Source organism: Dipodomys ordii, unplaced genomic scaffold (genome assembly GCF_000151885.1).
Source record: "Dipodomys ordii isolate 6190 unplaced genomic scaffold, Dord_2.0 Scaffold78, whole genome shotgun sequence".
Lineage (NCBI taxonomy): Eukaryota > Metazoa > Chordata > Mammalia > Rodentia > Heteromyidae > Dipodomys > Dipodomys ordii.
The window spans coordinates 7,134,127-7,159,186 of record NW_012267294.1 but is presented as its reverse complement, the minus strand read 5'-3'; the positions used below and the strand labels follow the sequence as shown (position 1 = coordinate 7,159,186).

The 25,060-nt window shown below is 45.5% G+C and overlaps 1 protein-coding gene across 1 annotated transcript in view; it reads left to right on the top strand.

Moving 5' to 3' along the window:
- The window catches only part of Spag17 (sperm associated antigen 17), a 98,596-nt gene that overhangs the window by 64,345 nt on the left and 9,191 nt on the right, over window positions 1-25,060 (top strand). The window contains exons 25-43 of the mRNA XM_013024640.1: window positions 987-1,165; window positions 3,075-3,192; window positions 4,817-4,995; window positions 6,385-6,544; window positions 9,592-9,815; window positions 11,820-11,964; window positions 12,181-12,335; window positions 12,636-12,824; window positions 13,478-13,623; window positions 13,843-13,973; window positions 14,802-14,929; window positions 16,787-16,969; window positions 17,561-17,674; window positions 18,575-18,620; window positions 20,306-20,405; window positions 20,597-20,644; window positions 22,499-22,598; window positions 23,481-23,583; window positions 24,458-24,589. Coding sequence (XP_012880094.1) covers window positions 987-1,165; window positions 3,075-3,192; window positions 4,817-4,995; window positions 6,385-6,544; window positions 9,592-9,815; window positions 11,820-11,964; window positions 12,181-12,335; window positions 12,636-12,824; window positions 13,478-13,623; window positions 13,843-13,973; window positions 14,802-14,929; window positions 16,787-16,969; window positions 17,561-17,674; window positions 18,575-18,620; window positions 20,306-20,405; window positions 20,597-20,644; window positions 22,499-22,598; window positions 23,481-23,583; window positions 24,458-24,589 — 2,580 coding nt within the window. The remainder of the gene's footprint in view (window positions 1-986; window positions 1,166-3,074; window positions 3,193-4,816; window positions 4,996-6,384; window positions 6,545-9,591; window positions 9,816-11,819; window positions 11,965-12,180; window positions 12,336-12,635; window positions 12,825-13,477; window positions 13,624-13,842; window positions 13,974-14,801; window positions 14,930-16,786; window positions 16,970-17,560; window positions 17,675-18,574; window positions 18,621-20,305; window positions 20,406-20,596; window positions 20,645-22,498; window positions 22,599-23,480; window positions 23,584-24,457; window positions 24,590-25,060) is intronic.

Below are 25,060 nucleotides of genomic sequence, written 5' to 3'. Positions count from 1 at the left end.
AGAAAGTGAGGTCCTACCTTGAGAATAGCATGGCAAAAGGGACTGGAGGAATAGCTCAAGTAGTAGAATGCCTGCTTAGCAAATGTGAGCTCCTGAGTTCAACACCCAGTACCCCTCTCTCTATATAGATAGATATAGATATATATGGAGGAGGAAAGAAGGATGGGAGGAAGGAAGAAAGGAAGGAAAAAAAGAGGGAGGGAGGGAAGGAAGGAAGGAAGGGAGTTTGGATCTGAAATGGAGAAGCAAGTCCATGCCTTACGATATAAATTTTGGGTAGAAAAGCATAACAGGGGTCAGTGCGGGAGGATGAGGACAAACTGAGCAGTGAGGTCAGGAAACAATGGGGAGCAGGCTTCAAGAGGAGGAGGGCTCTCTCCCGAGCTCCCCACCTGAGTTCTCTTCTCATCTGCTCTCCTGTTACAATTCTAGCAATCCTCTAAAGCCCAGAAGAAAAGAGATAAAACACAAGACAACTGTTTGTTTGTTTTTTTCAGTTCAGCCAGTAATGACCATATTTTTGGGCTTCGTGGTATCCTTTATTATATTTCTACTTCACCTATCTTACATTCTGCTACTTGGGCACGGATCTGAGACCCCATAAGACTTTAACCCTCTTTTCATATTTCCATGTTTTTCACATCGGTGGTGGCAAGGCTGCTGCTCTGTCACTGAGGGCTTGACTGGCCAAATCAGGCCTACCAAAGGATTACCACTCTCTCATTCCTACCGAAGGATTACCACTCTCTCATTTTCTGTCTTTAGTCGTGATTTTCAGATAAACTATATCACACCTGAAATACAGCCAAGTGATAAACATGTTGAGCAAGGGGGAAACTGTTAGCCAGAGAGAGAGAGAGAGCGAGAGAGAGAGAGAGAGAGAGAGAGAGAGATATGGGGAGTAGGGAGAGAGGGAGGTTATGTATTTACTAAGGGTGCTGAGTACAGCTGTCTGACTTTCCGTGCTTTCTCTTTGGCTGCCACAGAGGAGAAAGACCCTGCCCTGGAGCCGATGTTGAATATTCCTTCGGCACACACCCCAACAGTGGTGCCCGTGGTGGTGACAGCGCCACCAAACAAAGCCAAAGCCAAAGCCAAAGGCAAAGAGAAACCCAAAGAGCCCAGCAAAGAGGAAGAGCACCCCAAAGAAGAAGAGAAAAAGGTCGTGACCCTTGCCACTCTGCCCTGCTTCAGTGTCACATGCATCAAATCCATGCCCCATCACTAGTGCCTGCATTTAGGAGCAGGTGCATTCTCATTCCTGTGACTGCAGCCTGGGACCAGTAGGACTGGCCACAGGGTGGAACCCCCTCTCTAGGAGACATGGCCACAACCAAGCGGTTCCTGGTCATACACTTGAAACCCAGAAGGACCATTTTGCTGTTTTTCCCACTATGGTTCTTGGGTTTTCTTTGCTTTGAGCTGGTTAAATTCCTACTGCTCTAACCTAAGTTCATTTAGCTTGTTTGGCAGACAAATGGGACAAGAGCTCCAGTTGTTAGACTGGCACTTAATGACAGAGTGAGAACACAGCCCGACTAAGTACTGGCAGCTGGCTGCTGGACACCACACACACACACACACACACACACATACACACACACACACTTTGATTTTGATCTTTTCCTAGTAGAACACTGACCAAAAGGGAGCTCTAAAAGTGGAATAACAAGGAATCTGCTGGTGAATGTTGACTCCTACTGAATGTGAGCTTTTGCTACTAAAAGTATATTTTCAATTCCTTAGAAGAAAGAAAATACGTTTTAAAAAACAGTGCTTGAGAAGCTCCAATTTCAAAGTCTGTCCCTTTAACAGACAGAGGTGTAACTGTCACTCCACTTCAGAGTGATATCTGGATAATTCCACTGAGCTCCAGTCAAATGTATGAACACTGATGGAAAGATCACTGGTCATTCACCTAAATGTGATTGAGCCAGAGGCAAATCCAATGTCCCTCATCCCCAATTCTCTGTATTGACTGCAGTGAGGTATGAGGGCGATTCCTGGCCTCAGGTTTGACCCGGGAAGCTTGAGTTTCAGTGTTTTTGTTCCTTCTACAGAACTTCATTAGCTTTAGCCTCATTGTTGTGCTTCAGTTTTATTCTGAGTTCTTTTGTCCTTGTTTGGCTTGGGAGTTTTGTTTTGTTTAGTTTGAGGCAGGATCTCACTGGGGCTGACCCCAACCTGCTACGTCCCTCTCAGACACACAATCCTCCTGTCTCAGCCAACCAAGAGCTGGAATTGCAGGTGTGTATCCCTACACCAGCCTTGCTTTTTATTTTTAGTTCATCTTCAGTAATTGTTCATATTTTTCCATTAGTGACTAAGAAAAGACGGAACAACTTAAATTATCCATCACAGATTAGTTAGGATAAACTCAAGAAAGACCCAGTAATGGGATCTGCAGGTATAATAAAAGGAATAAGTTCAAAGTATTGAAGTGGTTCTCCTTAGAAATGGTACCAAGTCACTGCTTTCCTCAGTACATGTGACAGAGCAAAGGATTCAGGCCTGACTGGCACAGAATTAATTGGAGTGGTCTCACACACACACCCCCGGTTCTCATGAATTGGAAGCAACCTTCTATTGTCTTTTTTTCCTCACATTACTTTTAGTTGTTATGAAAGCAATGCATATGTATTATAAGAAAAAAAGGACAGATGTTATCAAAGCACGATAAACTGTAAGAATTGCACACAGAAAAGGCTGTGGCGTGCTCGTACACCACACTCTCTCTGCCGGTCACAATGCATTGGCCTTGCAGCCACAAAGCACCTTAGACGGTGATTTACAAACAGTAGAAGTTTGTGGCTCAAGTGAAGCTTTGCTCCTGTTGAGGCCCTAAGCCCTCCCTCAGTTCCCTCCCAATTATTCCTATTGCTCCTAATCTCATTTTCTAGATACCCCTCTGCAGGCAGCAGCAGAGGCCTGAGGATGGGGGCGGGGGGGGGGGACCTATGGCGGGTTCTACTCAGGTGTTCACAGGCTCCCTCCGCAGCCCTTGGCTGAGTCGCGTGCCTCAGAGCTCATTGAGAAAGCAGCATGCAATGACTCATCTGCAAAATTCCTTACAGGAAGAAATAGAACCAGAACTTGTTATCCAAGAGACTCCGTATGTCCCCACCTTCCAAAATCTGAACGTGTCTTGCCCCAATGGGCTCCTGTTAACCTTCCTTGGGCAAGAGCTTACAGGTGAGTCCTAGCTGTGTTTAAGGGGCAAAAAAAAAAAAAAAAAAACCTGTATATAAAATAGATCACAAGCAGGCAGGGCAGTGCATGTTTGTAAGTCTGGCACATGGGAGGCCTGGGGGCTGGAGGATCGAGAGTTAAGAGGCCAGCCTATGCTACATAGCAATAGCTCTATGGGGAACACAAAAACAAAAGCAGACCTCTGCTGAAAACTGTACATTTTCCCTAACAGGTAAGCACATCTCTTGTTAACAATGAACTGTAGATTCGTTTCAAATAAGGAGCACAATGATAATGCATGTTTTTCATGCACTCACTATGGCCAGATGCCGAATTCTTAACGTACATGGAAAAATACACTCGGTACTAATAACTGCATTTTCCAAGCTCAGGATACTGAAGAAGCAGGATCACTAAAGACCCCAGAGATTGGGTTAGGATGCTGTTCTTGGACCAGGCGTGAGGAGCCAGGGGCTCTCACGTCTCCTAGGTGGGCCTGTCTTCCTGCCTCTCAGAGGACCACAGCGGAATAACCATCTGGTTACTAAGGACAGAGGACAGTGAGCCACGATAGAATGAGGAACATTCATCTATTTTTTTCCTTCCCTTTTTTTGTATTATCTTTAAGTGTTTTACAAAGGCATTTCAATTCAGCATGTCAATTTATGAGGACAATACATCTTAATTGATGTCACCCCTCACTCAACCTCACCCATCCGTCACAGTTCACTGATGTACATTAGATATCATGACCTATGCATCTGCCCTTTCTCTCTCTAGTTGGCCTGATGTACTCCCCTCACATCCCCCTCCCCACCTTCCCTGACAAAATGTATTTCAGCTTCCAGGTATTCCTTTGGTTAAACCATTAGTTGCTCAAAGGAGTTACACCATTGGAATTCTCCTGTGCATGTACCATTTGTGTGTCTATGTATATGATCTCATATATGATTTCATCTGATATCTATATGGAAGCAGTAATGTGCCCTTTGTCTCTCTGACCCTGATCCACTTCACTTAACATAATATTTCCAGGTTCATCCACTTCCCTGAAAATCACATAGTACATTCTTCCTGGTGGATTGAAAACCAGGCTTACCGGCCACGTGTCCGTGTGTCATTTTACGGGGTCTGTTCTGTTGCAGTGGTCTGCTCTTCCCATTGATGCTAGAACATTCAGGTGGATAGATGAGGACAAATAGGCTTTCTTACTTAACAACACAGGGTTTCTTCACTGGGGCCTGGACTAGCCTGTTGTTTACATGAAGACTTGCTCTTGCTGTAGAAGTAGACAGTGTAATGAAGCCACTGGGACCGAACTTAAGTTCAAGCTTGCCCCGAGAAAAACGAAGTACATGACCCCTTAATTTCAATCGCTGGGACCATGTGTCCTCATCTGATCAAAATCAGTTAGATGTTAGCTGGGTACTGATGTCTCACATCTATCATCCTAGCTACTCAAGAGGCTGAGATCTGAGGATCACTGTGTAAGTCAGTCCTGGAAAGACAAATCCATGAGATTCTTATCTCTACCCAGCAAAAAAACAGAGAGAGGTGTGGCTCAAACAGGCCTGACAGTGTCAGCTAATTTTCTAGTGTAACAGACTAGCTCTGTTTTGTGTTTAAGATCAAAATACCCCCGATGAGGAACGGACCTGGGCTCTCACGGTTCGTCAGAGCTACCCCCAGAGGGCCCAGCACTATGAGTTCTACAAAACTGTGATGCCGCCCCCTGAGCTGGAGGCCTCCAGAGTTATCACCAGCCAAGGCACGGTTGTCAAGTACATGCTGGATGGGTCCACCCAGGTAAAACCATGCTTACACAGACTGCTCTTCCATGCGGAGATGGGCTGACAGGGAGAAAGCATAGCATAGCATAGTATAGCATAGTATAGAATAGAATAGAATAGCATAGCACAGCATAGTATAGCACAGTATAGCATAGAATAGAATAGCATAGCACAGCATAGTATAGCACAGCATAGAATAGAATAGAATAGCATAGCACAGCATAGAATAGAATAGAATAGCATAGCACAGCATAGTATAGCACAGCATAGAATAGAATAGCATAGCATAGCACAGCATAGAATAGCATAGCATAGCATAGAATAGTATAGCATAGTATAGAATAGCATAGCATAGCATAGAATAGCATAGCACAGCATAGAATAGCACAACATAGTATAGAATAGAATAGACTAAGGAGGCACGAGTCACTCAGCCTTGTATTCTTAGCTACTTAGGAGACTGAGACGTAAGGATTGAGGTTCAAAGCTAGCCACAGCAGGAAAACCCCTGAAACTCTTATCTCAACTAACCAGTAAAAAGCCAGAAGAGAAGGGGTAACATTGTCCAAAAAAAAGAAATGCACTCATTACCGAGTTAGGAAATGGCAACTCCTCTGTACAATACCTTAATGATAATACAATCATATATTTTTAAAAACAGAAGTGGAGCTGTGGCTCAAATGGTAGAGCATCAACTCTGAGGAACAAAAGCTAAGGGACAGCCCCCAGGTCCTAAGTTCAAGCCCTGGCCCCAGCATTAGAAGAAACAATTAGCTACAAAAGAATAGTTGAACCAGATAGACCTTAGCCTCCCCTCCTTCTGTTCCCTGGAGCGGTATACATAGAGCCAGACGGAGGCTTATGCAACGCCTAGAGCCTCTCTACCTAGGAGACAGACGTTAAAAGAAATAAGCGATGAGGACTGGGAAGGTGGCTCAGTGGTAGAGCGCTTGCCTTGCATGCATGAGGCCCTGGGTTCAATTCCTCAGCACCACATAAGCAAAAAGAAAAAAAAAAAGCCGGCAGTGGCACTGTGGCTCAAGTGGTAGAGCGCTAGCCTTGAGCTGAAGAGCTGAGGGACAGCACCCAGGCCCAGAGTTCAGGCCCCACAACCGGAAGAAGAAAGAAGCCATGACCATTTTAAATGTAATCAGTCGAAAAACTGAAAGTTGTCCATATGATTTTCCAATCGCCTGGAGTAAAGGTGATAAATGGAAAAATAAACCAATCTAACCACAGGTAGAACACAGAAACAAACAGGACAACAGGTAAATGGAAACTAGAAAGCCACTTTCCTACCCTTCTGTCGCAAGCAGTCTGGTGCTGCATCTTATTATTTTAACCCCCAAAGGTCAGCCACACAGGGCTGGTTAAGCAGCCTCTGCCTCACTTGTGTTCCCTTTAGATTCTCTTTGCAGACGGCGCTGTGAGCAACAGTCCAGATTCCGGTCCCGTGTGTGCCTCTCCCGAGACATCCACAAGCCCCCACAACGGAGATATGGTGGACACAGCTTCTCAGCAAAAATCAGAAACTGTCCCGTCGGAGATTGTCATCACAAAGAAGGGTGAGCAGCAAAGCCTCCCAGCTTGTTCCAGACAATACTTCTCCTTGCCCTGAATACATTCATGAGTGTCTATCGGAGCATGGACGGAGTTTCGTGCTCAACCCTGTTTCATAAACAGCTTCCCTCCTGCTCCAGCAATAGATGATGAACATTAGCCGGGTGCTGGTGGCTCACGCCTGTCATCCTAGCCACTCAGGAGGCTGAGATCTGAGGATCACGGTTCAAAGCCAGCCTAGGGGGAAAAAAAGTTTTGGAGATTCTTTTCTCCAGTTAACCAGTAAAAATTGAGAAGTGAAGGCATGGTTCAAGGGGTAGAGCAGAAAAGGCCAAGCCAGAGTGTGAGGCCCTGAATGGCCCTTCTGGTCTTGGTCTCAGATTTTGAGGAAGTAGATGAGCTGTAGGTTTGAGGCTTTCATGTAGCAACTTCCAAAGCAGAAAGGAAATGAAGCAGAAAGGGGGTGAAGACAGGAGCTTGCTTCAGGAGTCTCTCTTCACCCAAGAAGGCTGTAGCTCCTACTTCACCCTCAGCCATTGTCTCTTAATTTATTTTTTTTTGTCAGTTGTGGGTCTTGAACTCTGGGCCTGGACACTGTCCCTCAGCTCTTCAGCTCAAGGCGAGTGCTTTACCACTTGAGCCACAGTGCTACTTCCATTTTTCTGGTGATTCATTGGAGATAAGAGTCTCACAGACTTCCCTGCTTTGGCTGGCCTTAAACATAGATCCTCAGATTTCAACCTCCTGAGTAGCTGGGATGACAGCTGTGAGCCACCGGTGCCTGGCCTCCATCCTCTCCTTATTTCTTATTGACTAGACTCAGCTGGGCACCAAGGCTAGAAAAACAATTACCTGACATTTGAGGTCTTTTTGTTAGAAGCGGAGCCCTGTAGTAAGGATAAAGAGAGAGGATATAATGGAGTCAGTAACTGTCTCCAGTAATCAAAACCCCAGCACTGCTTGTCCCAGGTGGCCCTGGTTCATAGCACAGAGAATGCCTGTCTGCTCACCTAGGCCAGGCTAGACCTTATCCACCCGGTCACATTCCATTTGACAAATAATTAATGCATCCATTTCTTTTGCATTTAGTTGATTACCTAGTGAGGTTAAGTATTTAAAGCTGTTTATTGGATTTTCACTCATTTTGTAACTAAGAAAGACTTAATCAATTTCATTATGTCTCATACACCATCTATTTCATTACAATGTTTTCTTTCTACATTCTTTCTACATTTCTCTATCTAAGAAGTGGTTTTAGTTTGTTGTCATAGTTGAGTTTTAGCTAACTGCTTGAAAGTTGTTGAGACATAATTTATAGCCTCATCTATAGTGAAGGTTGTTTTTTTTTTAAAGAATTCTGTGATCGAAAATAGAATATTTACTATAGTTGGTACAGTGTTTTCATGATATTTATTAGATGAAACTTGTTAGTTGTATTGTGCAGATCTAAACTCACATTCAGCAAACTTCTAGAAAGGGCAAGACAGTAAATATTTTAGTCTTTGTTGTCCATAAGGCCTTTGTCACAATTATACAAGTCTTCTCTTAGAGCACAAAAATAACCATAGACAAATACACAATGAAGAGTGGCTGTTCATGGGCAGTAAGATTTGAGTTGCATATAATTTTCACGTGTCAATTTCTTTTCAGTTATTTAGAAATATAAAAAAGGATTATGACATCACAGGCTGTATAAAACAACCTTTATTTACAACCTTTATTCTGTATTTTTAAACCTTTTTTAATCTACTATATTAGTTTATATGTTTAAATTGACTGGAAGGATGAAATTGTCTCATCAGTGCTGTGTTCCTTCTGATTTAATATTAAATATTAATTTTCTTCATTATGAAATTAATTTGTTTTCATAATAGTTGTCAGATTTACCTTCATATATTTTTAAGGATATAGTTTTAGATACTTACAACTTTAGAATTATCACATCTTTATGGTAAATAAATCTTTTCCATTATTTTACAATGGCTTTTTGGTTGTGGGGCTTGAACTCAGGGCCGGGGGCACTGTCCCTGAGTTCTTTTGCTCAAGGCTAGTGCTTTACCACTTTGAGCCATAGCACCACTTCCGGTTTTTGAGTGGTTCATTGGAGTCACGAGGACTTTCTTGCCCAGGCTGGCTTTGAACCTCAATCCTCCTCAGATCTCAGCCTCCTGAGTAGCTAGGATTACAGATGTGAGCCACCTGCACCCAGCTTATGCTGACTTTTGATTGTGGCTTTTTTTTCTCCTGATGTTCCTTTTGCTTAATGTAACTCCAACTGTTCTACTGGAAAACTTTTCCTACACACTCGGTGGTTTACATTTAGATGAGTCTCTTTTCAAGAGTACATCGAGGGCTGGGAAGGTGGCTCAGTGGTAGAGCACTTGCCTTGCATGCCTGAGGCCCTGGGTTCAATTCCTCAGCACCACATAAGCAAAAAGAAAAAAAAAGCCGGAAGTGGCGCTGTGACTCAAGTGGTAGAGCGCTAGCCTTGAGCTGAAGAGCTGAGGGACAGCGCCCAGGCCCAGAGTTCAGGCCCCACAACCGGACCCCCCCCCAAAAAAAAAAGAGTACATCGATGGATATTTCATGTCTTAAATCTGAATTTCTTGTTTTTCGGTATTTTAACCCATTAATTGCACAACTCATGGTTCCTGACATTTTCCTTGTTGTCCTCATCCTTGAGCGAAAATTTTACTAAGCGTAGAGTTCTAGATGAACAGTATTTTCTGGCTGTGCATTGACAATGACCTCCTCCCCCTTTCCCCAGCCTGAAGGACAGCATCATGGGGGAAGGGGGGGCAAGGTCAGTTACTGTAGAGTCCTCAGTTCACAAGCACCCGGGGACACTGCATGGACCATGACTTTCCAACTCTTTTGGCCTCCAACGTTGCTTATGAAACACTGGCTCTCAATCTACTGGTCATGGCTTTAAAGATGTAATGGTCTGTGTTTTCCTTATCATTGTGTGGGCTTCTGTGGATGTGTCCAAGCAGGAATTCACTGGCCTGCTTGTTTACCTGAGCTCCACTGCTGTCCGGTTTTACTTCCCCAGGTCACAAAGGTCACAAAAGCCAGTCATCTGGCTCCCATAAGAATGAGCCCCATGAGCCGCCCACCCTGGAGGTGCCTCAGGCGGCCACGCCCATGGAGAGCCACCTGGGCATCTGGTACACAACCACACCCGACGGAAAGCGGATCGGCACCAAAGGGCTGGAAAGAATCCAAGACTTGGTCCCGTTCCTGTCCTTCCAGGCCACAGACCCCATCAACGAAACGGTACGGCAGATGGCTGCGAACTACAAAACTGTCTATGCCCTGAGAGTCTTTAAGACAGCATATAGGGGTGGGGAAGGTGCCTCAGTGATACAGTGCTTGCTTAGCACTCGTGTAGCCCTGGGTTTGAAAGCCAGAAGTGGTGCTGTGGCTCAAGCGATAGAATGCCAGCCTTGAACAAAAGATCAAAGACAGTGCCCAGGCCCTGAGTTCAAGCCCCAGGACTGGCAAAAAAAAATACAGCAGATAGGAAAGTGTATAGAAAATAATTTCAAATAATTGTTTAATATCTGTATTTTGACCTGGCTGTGCACACGCGCGCGCGCACACACACACACACACACACATTTACAAATACAAACACTTCACAACACAATATGTTTGATTAACTTGTAAGCTTTATTACATTCTTAATGAACAAAAATGTCCATTTTCCTCAGTGATTCCTATCACCAATAGGGAAGAACAAAGCAATCGATCTCTAAGAGCTTGAGAGTCAGCATAGCAATGGCAGAAATCCTTCCCGAGCACCTGCTGTGTCCGGGCCAGCTGCCACACTTCCCCTTGGCCAGCTCAGCTTTCTATCTTCAGATAGGACATCCAAGCCAGGAAAGCTGAAAGGCTTGCCCGGGATCGCTCAGCCAATGGCAGTGTCAGAATGCAGGCTCCAGATGGCCTGGGGGGTTCCCACACATCCCCTGCCAGGCAAGAGGCCAACATGGTCTTGTGGCCAAACTGGACAATGGGTAAATGGGTAGTTTTTTTCACAACCCAGACCTCAAGTCTTACGTGTAGAGGGAAACACTGCCCTGTGGAAAGCCCTCTGACACACCTCCCATCATGCATACAGTAGAGAGTCGAACCACTACCAGAAACAGGTGGGAACATGGATACCCAGGTATTCAAACACAGGTCTGAAAGCTAACAGGCTGACCCAGGGACTGCCCCTTGTCTTTCTACCAGACGGACCCAGCCGTTTGTGTTCTTCTCCAACCTTCCTTCCATCTGTCCATAATAACATTCTCCACCGGCACAGAAGGGATTATGGCTACACTTGACAGTGGAACTCACAGCCCAGGGCAGACCTGCACCCACGACAGCATGAACTAGTGGTCGGAAAGGATGCCACGGGAAAGGCCGTCCATTCTCTTCCCGAGGCAGCCCAGGCCTTGCGCGTGGCTTCCTGAACCCCAAGGTCCCAGCAGCGTGCGTGGCAGCACAGAGGAGTGTACACGCATGTGTGGACCAGCATGGCAGAGGGCAACTGCAGCCTCTCCAGTCTCCATACTGTTCAGCGGCCTGGAGGCCTAGCACCTGTGAGCCAACTCATAGCCCCACCACCCAGGGATGCCCTGCAGAGGATCGTAACTCTACCTGCCAAGGGTCTAGAAGCAGTGTTCCCCAATATTCCAGCAGATCCACCCGATGGAACCAAACGTGTCCTGCCTCTTACCAAAGCAATTGTTCTAACTTCTCTAAGCCTCAGCCTCCGCTTCCTCATCTGTTAGATTTAATGGGGTACTTTCTGCCTCAATAATGTGGAAAGTGGTAGTTTGGATAAATAAGCTAAAAAACTTTCCATTGTTTTGGTTTGTTGTTGTCTGTATGCTTGTTGTGTCAGTACTGGGGTTTGAATCAGTGCCTGGGTGCTATTTCCTAGCTTTTTTTGCTCAAAGTTCCAATCAAAGCTGATGCTCTATCACTTGAGCCACAGACCCACTTCTAGTTTTTTGCTGGTTAAGAGTCTCCCAGACTTTCTTACCTGGGCTGGTTTTACACTGTGACCCTCAGATCTCAGCCTCCTGGGTAGCTAGGATTACAGGTGTGACCCTCAGATCTCAGCCTCCTGAGTAGCTAGAATTATGGGCAGGAGCCACCCAGTGCCAAGCTCAGAAACGTTCCTTTATCACTCAACACTCAGGATGGTGATGATGTGGCCTCTGAACTCTTGGGGCTGAGTCAGGACAAGCAGGGGCCAAGTGAGTGAGCTCTGCCTTGTATGCTCAGGTGATGACCACTCGAGAAGACAAGGTGGTCATTGTGCAAAAGAAGGATGGCACTCGGATAGTGGACCACGCCGACGGCACCAGAATCACCACCTTCTATCAAGTGTATGAAGACTGCGACCCCCCTTCCCACGATCAAGAAATGAGTACGTTTTCTTGTCAGACACGTAACCATCTTTTGTAACTCCTACCACGAGAAAGGTAGAATCTTCACACCTGAACAAGGCACATACACAATCAATTTTTAAAAAGACTTATGCAGTCTAAACCTGGGTCTGTTAGAACCTTGAATTATTATTGTTATTATCATTATTGATATCATCAGCTTGACGCCTGTTGTCTAACCTTTGCTCTGCCCGTAGCTGACAGTCCGGGATCTGTCACACGGAGGGTGAAGTGCATGCGGGTAGAAAGCCTGCACCATGCCACTGTCATCACAAACTGCGAGGACAGCAGCTGCTGTGCCACCTTTGGTGATGGGACATCCATCATCGCAAAGCCACAGGGCACCTACAAGGTAGGTCCTTGCCTGCCCCAGGCCCGTGACTCCCACCGACCATCCTAGCTATGCTGGAGGCTGAGTTCTGATGATGGAGCTTCAAGGTCAGCCTGGGGCAGGAAAGCCTGAGAGACTCTTATTTCCAGTTAGCCACCAAAAAGCTGGAAGTGGAGATGTGGCTCAACTGGTAGAGTGGTGCCCGCTTTGAGCAGCAAAAGCTCAGCAGAAGTATGAGGCCCTGAGTTCAAATCCCAGTACCAGCACCAGAAAAAAAAACTTGTTTTTAAATGTTTTCCTGTCTTTTGTTTCCCCTTGCAGGTGTTGCCCCCCAACACAGGCTGTCTTTATATCGATAGAGATTGTTCGGCCACATACTTCCATGAAGCGAGCAGCAATATCTACCATCCTTTCCAGAAGCGTGAGGAGCTCCGGGCCAGCCGGTACATCATGAAGCACACGTCTGAGGTGCTCTGTGAGGTCATGGACCCTGAGGGAAACGTCTTCCAGGTACAGAGCCCCCGGGCGTCAAGAGTGGTGGCCTCTTCAGCCATCGGGTAACATCAGGGTGGACATGTGTCTCCCCTGCCCTGGGGCGATAGATGTACTTTGTGTTCATACTTTAGCCAGAAATCATCCATGTCAATATCTTTGCTTTTTCCAGTCACTGTGTGTGTGTGTGTGTGTGTGTGTGTGTGTGTATGTCTGTGTGTGTGTGTGTATCTGTCTGTCTATCCATCTTGGAGTTTGATCTCTGTCCCTGGGCTCTATCCCTGAGCTTTTTGTGCTCAAGGCTAGCACTCTACCACTTGAGCCACAGCTCCACTTTGGGTTTCATTGGAGATTAAGAGTCTCAAGGACTTTTTCTTCTCTGGTTGGTTTTAAACCTCAGTCCTCAGATCTCAGCCTCCTGAGCAGCGAGGATGACAGCCGCGAGCCAGTGGTGCCCAGCTCCTACTCACTTCCTAACAAATGTGTTCCAGTTGGTTCTCATAGCCAGTGTACAGTTCACAAGTAGAACCAAGCTGCGGGTTTTCACCTTTAGGAACACAGTTTAGAATCGGGCTGATACTGATCTTCCCAGTTCTCAGACAGGAAGTGGAGAAGTGGACTGTTGTGGGGCTTGACTTCTCGTTCAGTTACTCGTGTACTTTTTCTCCTAGGTCATGGCTGACGGGACAGCCTCAACTATGTTGCCTGAAAAAAAACTGGAAGAGGAGTTGAATATACAGACTGAGGGCTATGATAGTTTATCATCGGTTCACCTGGAAAAGAATCATATGCAGATCTATGGGGAGCATGTCCCAAGGTAAAAGAAGAAGAATAGTATGACTTTTCTGGGGGGAAGAGGATTTATCAGGGAGAAATGCCAGAGAGTGAAAGAGAGCGAGAGAGAGAGAGAGAGAGTTCCCACTTCCCATGCAGGCGTTAAAGACTGCACAACTTCGACTCCCAATTCCAAAGTTTATAGAACAAGCATTTTTGTTAGACCCTTTGCAGTGATTTCGCCTGTTGCATCCCTGAACAGGTTTTTTGTTATCTATGCCAACGGATCAGGGCTGGAACTCCTGCGGGACAGCGACATCGAGGAATACCTGTCCTTGGCCTATGGAGATTCGACCTCAGTGGTTCTCCACGAGCCCATTCAGGAGCAGCCCGGTACGCAGCGCCCCCTGCTGCCCCTGTGGTACTCGGAGATCACACTGCACGCTGCCCTATCCACCCAGGCTCTCTAGCATCTCCCCTGGTCTCCCGTTGCAACTTCCCTGCCCTCTGCCATGCACCTGCCTCTCGGTCTCTCTGTGGCTGTTCGAATTTGTGTTTACATCTTGCTATTTCTCAAGTCATAATGTTGGAAGTGAGTTTCACAAGGCAGCCACCACTCAGGGGAAGCACACACGCTCAAAACGCACTCCGGTGCCGCCTGAGCATGAATTCTACGCTAAGGCAGATTTGTACCTGCATTGTCTGTGAGTTCACAGACAACTTTGTTAACTTGAAAAGGTTGCTTTAGTGAAATTGAATATAAAAAGAATAGAAATATAAGTAGGAAGTATGTTTTATCTGGGCACTGGTGGCTCATGCCTATAATCCTAGCTACTCAGGCAGACGAATCCGAGAGACTCTTGTCTCCAGTTAACCAGCAAAAAGCTAGAAATGAAGTGTGATTCAAGTGATAAGAGTACTAGCTTTAAGTGAAAAAGTCAAGAGACAGCACCTAGGCCTTGAGTTCAAGCCCGGGTACACACACACAGACACACACACAATTTATTGAAATAATTGGAAGTACATGGATGTGGCTGTTGAGGGCTATGAGATGACAATGAGTTTTCTAGGCAAACAGCCTCACCTGGTTTGATTACAAGGTCCTACCTCAAAATCACTGCAACTCACTAACCTTTCTGTGGTAATTCCCAAATGTTTGCTGACTTTAGTGAACGCTGCTGAATGGGTCAGGATAATTCTGGTTACCTGTCTCTGAGCCAGGCACCCTGAGTATCACTGTCCTACGTCCCTTCCACGAAGGATCACCGTGGCTGCTGAAGAAGGAATTAGACAGCGTGGTTCCACCCAATCTCTGCTCAAGGCCGTGGGACACCTTCCCCTCAGTGGAGGTATGCACCTTCCTCTGTACTCACTCGATTTGCATATCCAGCCGTGGACCGGAGTCTCTGGTCCTCTCTCACATACTCATGTATTTTCACCCTACTCTAAGTTGCTCATGGACTTAGATTTCAAGATTTTTGACATTTGTAGATAGACTACGGAATTTTAGAGGAATGTGTCTGGCTGATTTCAGTTTTATCCTTTATTCAATATATTACAAGCTTGAACATCTTCCTATAATATTATTCTGATTTACCCATGATGCACCTCGCTCCTCTCCTGCCATGGAATTAGGATTACTACATAATTCCCTCGCCTTTTTTAGACTCTGTGTGTGTGTGTGCATGCATAGGTCAGAACGGAGGCTTGAACTCCAGGCCTGCACACTGTCTCTAAGCTTTTCAGCCCAACGCTGGCATTCCACCACCTGAGACACACCTTCACTCCCAACTTTTTGCCCGTTAATTGGAAAGTCTCACAGACTTCCTGCCAGGGCTGGCTTTGAACAACAATCCTCAGATGTCAGCCTCCTGAGTAGCTAAGATTACAGGCTGAGCCACCTGGAAATTCCTGTTTTTCTCCTTGCAGTTTGAGGCCAGTTCATGCAGGTACAAGACCCTATCTGAAACACAAACTAAACAGTCAAAAGAACTGGGGATATGGTATAAGTGGTAAAGTCCTGAATTCAATCTCCAGGAAAAAAAGAAAGAAAGGGAGGGAGGGAGGGAGAGAGGGAAGGAGGGAGGGAGGAAGAAAAGAAAGAAAAAGAAAGAAAGAAAGAAAGAAAGAAAGAAAGAAAGAAAGAAAGAAAGAAAGAAAGAAAGAGAAAGAAAGGATTGAAAGAAAGGAGAGGGAGGGGTGGGAGGGAGAGAGAAGGGAAAGAACAGGAGAGGAAAAAAGAGGAAAAGAGAAGGAAGGAAAGAGGAAGGGAAAGGAAAGATTCCACATTCTTGGATACATACTCATAAAAAGGATACCTTTTCTGTATTGTTTTCTATTTGTAGTTTGTGGAGGGCAAGGATCTATCTCTCTCTCTCTCTCCCCCCCCCCACCTCCCCCACAATGAGTGGGTCATTCCCAGGGCTGTAGATGCTGCTTTTTCTGGAAGCATGGCTTCTTTTCCTGGGCGGTCAAGGACGGCTGGTGTGGCTTGGCACCCCTGCCCTCACTTTGCTACCTAAAACTGTGGGCCACTGCTGCTCGGCTGTGCCCTCCGCACGGGCCTCCTGTGAAGGGCACTCACCTTAGATGGCTAATCCTCCCCCCAGGTGCTGAAGGCACCTGGACAAGGGAAACTAAGACATGTGTGAGACGTGTGGGCATGCTGTAACCTTCAGATTGCCAGCAACCAACTCTTACAACTTCCTGTCCACATCGAACAGATGACATCTCCACATCTCCTCACTGCCTCGAAGCAACCAGCTCCAGCTGCCCAGGTGTTCCCCGATTCCCCATATTCATCACAGCGATCAGGACCACCGGGACAGACCACCAAGCCCCTGGTCACAGTCAAGCCCTCCTCCCCAAGGCAGCAGCAACTCCTTTTGTTCCCAGGGCTCTTCAGGGCTGATCAACCCAACCTCGCTTCCATCATGGCTGCTCAACTCCAGCTTCCATTCCTTTCCCTCTGTAACCCCAATTTCTTGTTACGTTCTTAGGGGCCGGCCTTGTCTCCCAGTGTGGCCACACAGAGCAGCAGATCTCTTTCCTCCTCCTTTGCTTTTGCCATTTTGTTCTGGGACTGAGGGCCATACATGGTCCCTGTAACAACTCCTAGCACAGCAGCATAGCAACACCATCACCCAGGAAACCAAGGAAAAGCCATTGCCCATGCGGTCTGAATTCTTGCTTTGTTTTGCTGACAGAGAAAAACCCCAGGGCCGCCATTTGGCACGCAGATCTGGAAAGGCCTCTGCATGGAGACGAAGCAGCTGGTGAGCGTGCCCGCACCCGTGCTCAAGGGCCCCGATGTGCTCCAGATCCGCCAGTTCTTCCAGCATGAGGTCATAAAGGATGAGGTGAAGCTGAAGCTGCAGGTTTCCCTGAAGGTAAGGAGACCCGGACCGCATGCAACCAGGAGAGCCAGACGCCAGCGGATCCTTCCTGCCGGCTCCCAGGAACTCAAAATGATCTCGCCCCACCAATATTTAGGGCCACATATGAATGTCAGACATCTGGGGGAAGGCTGAGAGACAGACATAGACATAGTTAATATTCTGCAGGCTCACGCCGATCAGGAGGCTGAGATCTGAGGATCACAGTGTGAAGCTAGTCCTGGTAGGGCAGTCGATGAGACTCTCACCTCCAGCTAACCAGCAGAAAGCCAGAGTGGGAAGTGTGGCTCAAGTGGCTCCAGTCTTGAGTGAAAAAGCCAAGCAAGAGCATGGAGTCCTGAGCTCAAATCCCACTACCGACCCAACACACACACACACACACACACACACACAGCGCTACACTTGTGGACTTGTATTGTTAATGACCTACTAAGAAAAGGGCTCACCAGAAGGCTTGACAAGTAACTGCTGGTTGAGCAGTGTGAACTCCATACTGAATCTTTTGGTAGAATTTCAAGTGGATATTTACTCTGTTGGTGTCTCACCTTATTATTGATTGGTATTTGTTTTATTCTACTGATGTAGGACTACATAAACCATATTCTAAAGAAAGAAGATGAGCTACAGGAGATGACAGTCAAGGATTCCAGAACAGAAGAGGAGAGAGGCAACGCTGCGGACCTCCTCAGGCTAGTTATGGTGAGCGAAAACTCTATACACCATTGAGTCAATATTACCCTAAAGAATAGCCATATATATATATATATATATATATATATATAATTTTTTTTTTTTTTGCTAGTCCTAGTCTAGGCCCTGAACTCAGGGCCTGGGTACTGTCCCTGAGCTGCTGCTTCTTTTTTTTGCTCAAGAATAGCACTCTGCTATTGAGCCACAGCGCCATTTCCGGCCTTTTCTGTGTATGTGGTACTGAGGAATTGAACCCAGGGCTTCATGCATGCTAGGGAAGCGCTCTACCACTAGGCCATATTCCTAGTCCCAATAGCCAGATATTCTGACACTACTATGAAGCATTTCTTTCTCCCTATATTTCCTTATTCCTGTGAAAATAACTATTCTTTTTTATTTCTGTGCTGGTACTGCAGCTTACACTCTTATTTAGAATTACTGCTCAAGGCTGGTGCTCTACCATAGCCCCCACTTACATGATTTCCATTTTTAAAGTTGCTAGGTAAAGCCAGGCACCAGTGGCTCATGCCTGTAATCCTAGCTACTCAGGAGGCTGAGATCTGAGGATCATGCTCAGGCAGAAAAATCCATGTGATTCTTATCTCCAATTACCCAACAAAAAGGCACCAGTGCAAGTGAGACTCAGCGAGTAGAACCCCAGCTTCAGTGAAGAAGCTGAGAGAGAGCTGAGGCTCTGAACTCAAGGCTCAGTTACCAGCAGACACACACTAAAATTTGCCAAGTAAAAGGAATGACCCAAAATGCAAGTAAACAATATATTGGCATTAAAAACTAATTCATTTTAGAGTTATTTTCATTTAGAAAATCAGTGTAGGCCCCACTGCTTCTGAACAGAGTGACTTTTGTGTGAATTGTAATCCTTACCACGTAATTCTGTCTTCCTTCCAGTCTTTCCCTAAAACAGAGGAGACTACAAAAGCTACTGCCACTGAAGGTAACTTTTTCTGTAATACAGAATATCATTACAAATTCCAAAAAGTAATCTTAAATGCACTTCATTATTCTCTGATTCTTCTGTTCCTGCATTGGCCATGTTGTACTTTGGCGGTTTATTTATGTATTATTGTGTCTAAGAGAGCCTCAAAAACCATGGTTGTTTAATGAATGAAAGATGCTCTTTGACTTTTATGTTGACATCAGTCATTTAGCAACACAGCTAACATACAGAAACAGTCAACTAGCCCAAAACTCATCCTCTGAATACATACATAACATTTCCAAGCAACCGTACAGTTATGACCCCAGCACCTGTGCTACTCTGCACTCACTCTTACAAGGTCTCATTAAAGTCCCTTGCTCAGAACCCAGCAACATGGTTTCACTGTGTCGCAACATGGAGGCCACTGCCTTCATCAGCCTCCAGACAAGGCCTTGTTGCCGGTCCCATCCAACACACAGTGTGACAGCTGGAAAAGCTTCGATATCATTTATATAAACATATGCTTACACCTCCAAGAGAGGTGAGCAATGAAGTTGGTCAACCGCTGACCTCCATGTTTAACGGGTCACAGGGCATTAGCTTGGCAGTTTTCCGTGTGGAGCAAAGGGCACCTTCCAAGGGTCGGGTCACGGGAAGCTGGGGAGCAGGAAGCGCACACAGCTCATCCTGTGGAAGTGGTGCTGTGGCTCAAGTGGTGGAGTACAAAGAGGCTTGGGGACAGTAGCCCAGGCCCTGAGTTCAAGCCCCAGGACTGTCTTTTGACAGGATCACCACCAAACATTCAGAATCCTGCATCTTTACTCACACACCTCTGATCATATAAAGTAATCTTTATTCAAATAAATTCTAAGAAAGGGAAACGAGGTATTTTTTCTTTTCTTTCTGTCTTGTCTGTTCATTTGTCTGTCTTTGGGAGGGTAAGGGGAGCAATGAAGGAAGAAGGGGTGAACAAATGCAGCAGTGGTACTCACTGGATACTATGCTGAAAATGAACTCTACACTTGTCGGGGGGGACAGGAGGGAAAAACAGAGAGCAAGAGAAGTGACAAGTCCAAAAAGAAATGTACTGATTACCTGACTTATGTCACTGTAACCGCTCTGTATATTACCTTTATAATGACAATTAAAAAATTATAAGGCAAGCAAACAAGGCAGGATTTCTCTACTGGCATCAGGCATTCACATACACACACACATACACACACATACACACTTCCTGTACCCAGTCATAACCTTCAGGGGGCTCTATGGTCCCACACTTGGTGTGTCTTCCACAGTCCTGGTGGGTCTTTTTAGTTTGTGCTGTGTTTATTGTCTGTGTAAAGTTTTCTCTTCTTTGTGTGTGGGTGTTGGTATTGGGACTTGAACTCAGGAAGGACCTTGTACTGTCCCTTTGCTTTTTCACTCAAGGCTGGCACTCTACCACTTGAGCCACAACTCCTCTTCAGATTTTTTGCTGGCTAACTAGAGATAAGAGTCTCAGAGACTTTTCTGCCAGGACTGGCTTCAAACTGTGATCCTCAGATCTCAGCCTCCTAAGTAACTAGGATGACAGGCATGAGCCATTGGTGCCTGGCAATTATAGTTTCTTCAAAATATTTCAGTGGAGTAACTGTGATCTGATTTTGTATTGGGCTGTAAAGAAATTAGAATAAATATTCAATGCATGCATTTTCAAGTTGCAGCCCACCTAGCTGATTTATACAAGAAATCACTGACTTCTGCTCCACCATGTCCGTCAGAAACATTTACGAAAGATTTTTTTGAAAAGAAATGGAGGTAAGCTCATCCACAATACGTTTTAATTAGAGTTATACGGTGATGAAGGGAGAGATGGGAGGGTCGTGACAAGTGACACCCAGCTCCGAATTCCCCGACTTCCCCGCCCTTCTCTCCCGTGCTCACAGTCTATCTCACACTTGAGAGCCTCATTCCTGAATTTGCACATCCTGTCTTTTCTTCTCCCATAGGAACACAGAATCAGGAAAGCACTGGAGAGAAAAACTAGAAAAACAGAGGTAATTATTATTATTATTATTATTTTGTCGGTCATGGGGCTTGAACTCAGCCTGGGCGCTGTCCCTCAGCTCTTCAGCTCAAGGCTAGTGCTCTACTACTTGAGCCAAAGTGCCACTTCTGGTTTTCTGGTGGTTCATTGGCGATAAGAGTCTTCTGGACTTTCCCGCCTGGGCTGGCTTTGAACTGCGATCTTCAGATTTCTGCCTCCTGATGTAGGATGACAGATGTGAGCCACCATCACCTGGCAAACAGAGGCAATTCTACAATATGAGGAGCCAGAGTCATAGACTCTTAGAGTTGGTGGGCTATAAAGTCCTATTGTAAGGCTCCTGGCCTTTACAACATTGCTCTCGTGTGTGTGTGTGTGTGTGTGTGTGTGTGTGTGTGTGTGTGTGTGTGTGTTGTGTGTGTGTGTGTGTACACTGCTACTAGGGTTTGAACTCAGAGCCTAGGTGCTGTCCCTTAGCTTTTCACTCAAGGCTGTCCCTCTACTACTTGAGCCACAGCTCCACTTCTATTTGCTGGTAATTTGGAGATAAAAGTCTCACAGATTTTCCAGCCCAGGCTGGCTTCAAACCTCGATCCTCAGACCTCAGCCTCCTGAGCAGCTGGGATGACAGGTGGCCCCGGGGGTTGTTGAAATGAGATGCCTGGTCCATCCCAGCTGTCCTGCTTCAGGTCAGGCCATCCTGAACAGGGGTACTCATCTTCGAGGGAAAGTATCTCCAGTCAACTATGGTTTGGTTACTAATAGACTATATAGTGTGCTGGTGGGTTATTTCACCTCCAGCAAAACTATCTCTGGGATTGCAGATTTCTTGTGTATAAAATTGTGGGAAAGATCGAACCACCAAATAACTAAAGCTTCTTTCAACTCTCAGTATGGCCCACTGGCTTCCTAGTAAGTATAGATATTGTTCCTAGTAGGTAGTGATATTGTTCCTAGTAGGTAGTGATATTGTTTGCAATAGGTAATTTGGCCTATCTGAAACTTGTATTTTTCATGTGTGCTGGTTCTGGAGCTTGAATTCAGGGCCTGGTCACTCTTCCTTGGCTTTTTCACTCAAGGCTGGCACTCTACCATGTGAGCCACAGCTCTACTTCCGGCTTTTGGGTGATAAATGGGGGAGATAAGAGTCTCATAGACTTTTCTGCCCAGGCTGGCTACAAACCATGATCCTCAGATCTCAGCCTCCTGAGTAGCTAAGAGTACAGGTGTGAGCCACCAGCACGTGGCTATTTTATTTATTTCGTCAGTTGTGGGGCATGAGCACTTAGCTCAGATTTGATATTTTGGCTCTAAAATTGGGACTATGTCTCATCCAGTGACTTCAACCCATACCTCATTGGTCTTGGCTGCCTACTGCCTTCCTGAAGGATTCTGGCATTACAAAGAGAGCACTACAATGATAACTTATATTTTACTTTACAACCATTTCTCAGGTTTGGGTGTCTGTTACCACTCCAACTGAAATTACAAAAACAAGTACATTCTAGCTTTCATTTAAACGTTAGAGAACAGAAGACCCTCAAAGGTTCAGACATTGTAAAAACATCCCTTTGGTCATTTATCACAAATGACTGAAATAAAAATCAAAATATATCAGGTTATTATGATTTTGTCTTATATCACAGTCAGATTTTCAAATCAGCGTATGTGATTCCATTTCATAAGTAGAAAATGAACTCAAATAGTTGAACAACAAACAAAAAAGTATAAAGCATTTATTCTTACCTGTTATACTGTCAACAATTGCATTGATTTTTCTGTGGAATTTAGAGCTACTACATAAGCAAATAACATTTTTAATGTCTTGTGTCTCTTTTTTCATTATTATGGAAATATCAACTAGGAGTGAAATTGAGAAAACTAAACAATACCTAAGGGAAATTAGGGAGAAAACCATAGAACCCTACTTCACAGCTGATTTGGGACTATTATACAAGTCTCAGGTAATAATCAACCTTAACTTCTTTATTAAAGTTGATATGTTGTATAATTTGTAACCTAACTTTCCAGATGTTTAAATCTTTAAGGTTTCAACCTGATGATTAGCCCATAACTAACTTTCAAACCCATATTCTCATAGGAATACGATTAGGGTCCTCCTCTACCGGTATATTATGATCACGACTCCTCCACATCTTCTGTTATAAACATCTTTTATCCTCTCCCGTGTATTTTAAGGTCTTCTTTGCACTAGTCCCCATCACTATTGTCAGCAATCAAGCCCAGCTTGAGGTCTGTGTTAGAACTGCCACGCCCACAGGTAGCCCCTGGAGATAGAACACTCTCCTCCAGCACTCTCGCCTAGACCTCAGACACTCTCAGCCTTTCCTCATTGCCTGTTCTCAGGAACCTGGAGGCAAAGGGAATATTTTTGTGTTAAGAACACTATTCAACTCAGGTGGCTGAGATCTGAGGATTTTCGTTTGAAGCTCACCCAGGCAGACAGATCCCTGTGATTCTTATCTCCAATTTACCAGCCAAAAGCCAGAAGCAGAGGTGTGGCTCAAGTGGTAGAGCACCAGCCTTGAGCACAAAAACTAAGAGGGAGCATGAGACCCTACATTCAAGTCCCACTGCCCGCACACATGCATGTATACACACATACACAAAAGGATGCCATGCACGCCAGAGGCTGCCCAAGAAGAACTCACAGGAAATTATGTCCAAATGAACAAAAGCTACATTTCAATTCATAGAGTTAGAGAACTCTATTTTTCAGAGCCTTAAAGACAGGCTTTCAGCGTGGCACAGTGGTGTGACATTTGTGGCAGTTGTCTTTTCAGCCACACGAGTCTAAAATAAGTTTTGTGCTTTTTTCCTTTAAGTATAATTATCTGAACAAGCTTTCCAAAAACCTGCCTCCTATCACCAAGAAAGAAGAAAAGACAAGGGAATCGACCAGTCCAGATATATTTGATCTTCACTCAGGTAATACCTGCGTGTGGTTCTCATTCCTCTCAACCCCACCTGACCCAGGAAAGCCTGGCAGGAGCCTGGAGGAGGCAACAGGTCAAGCAGCTGTCTGTCTTAGCAACAGGTGAAAACAGAATACACTGACACCTGCATAGTACAGGACTGGCTGAGTTACATTACAAAAAAGATAGCCTCACACCTGTAATTCTAGCTACTCAAAAGCCTGAGATCTGAGGATTGTGGTTTGAGGCCCAACCCATGTAGGAAAGTTCATGAGGGCCTTATCTTCAATTAACCAGCTAAAAGCCAGAAGTAGAGCTGTGGCTCAAGTGGTTGAGTGCCAGCCATAAGTAAAAAAGCTAAGGAAGTAGCACTGTGGTTCAAGTGGTAAAGCACTCGCCTTGAGCTGAATTGCTGAGGGACAGCGCCCAGGCCCAGAGTTCAAGCCCAATGACAGACAAAAAAAAAGAAAGAAAGAAAAGCTAAGTGAGTTGAGTTCAAGCCCCAGTACTGGCATGTGCACACATGCACATGCACGCACGCACACACACACATCTCATAGTTACATGGTTCTATCTCAGTAACCATTACTATATAAAAACAGAGGTAGATCACCTGACCTCTTCACATACCACAATTGTAGTATTTGGTCACAGGAACCACAAGGACCCAGCCAGCTCTGAGGAATTAAGAACCTTGAAGACAGGCCCCCATTGGCTAAAGGCCGCGCTGTGAGGAACCGGCCTCTTCTTCAACGCTCTCAGTACAGCGTGAGGAAGGACTCAGTGCATTGCACAGCACACCGTTCCACCCACTGACACCTTAGAGCCACCATCATATAATTATCCAAAACTAGTGATTTTTTCCATGTCTGTTTTGGGTTTTGTAGGGTCCAGCTCCTCCACAGTCTCAGAACAGGAATCCCTCAATACTTACAGTATCCCCACGTCAATGATCTCAGAGGATACCAAGAGGTCTCCGACCCAGGATGAAAACGACCACCTCACAAGAATCACTGAAGGTACCGCCTGGCAAGCTCGCCCCTCTGCGTCCTCCACATGAGACGCTGTGACACTGTGGGGTGTGCCGGGGTACCAGGGCTGGGGTGCAGTTGGCAGTCATGGGACACCTCCAAAGGACCCCGGATCTATGGAGACTTGCAAGGAAGGCTCAGCATGTCACAGTCGCTCCAAAGATATCCAGAGAATGACAAGGCCTCGACTTGGTTGGTTTGGGTTTTTTTCCTTTTTCAGATTTGCTAATTTTTTTTTAATTGTGAAAATACAGAGAGGTTACAATTACATGGGCAAGATAATGAGTACATTTCTTATCAAGCATTGCAGCCTCCTCCTTTGTTTCCCCTTCCCATCCCTTACCAGCCTCCCCCCACCACCAAGGTTGTAAAGTTTGTTTTCAACATAACAACTTGTACATCTCATTGTTGCAATGGGTCCACCTGTATCCCTATTTAAATGATTTGTTTTTCCCCTTC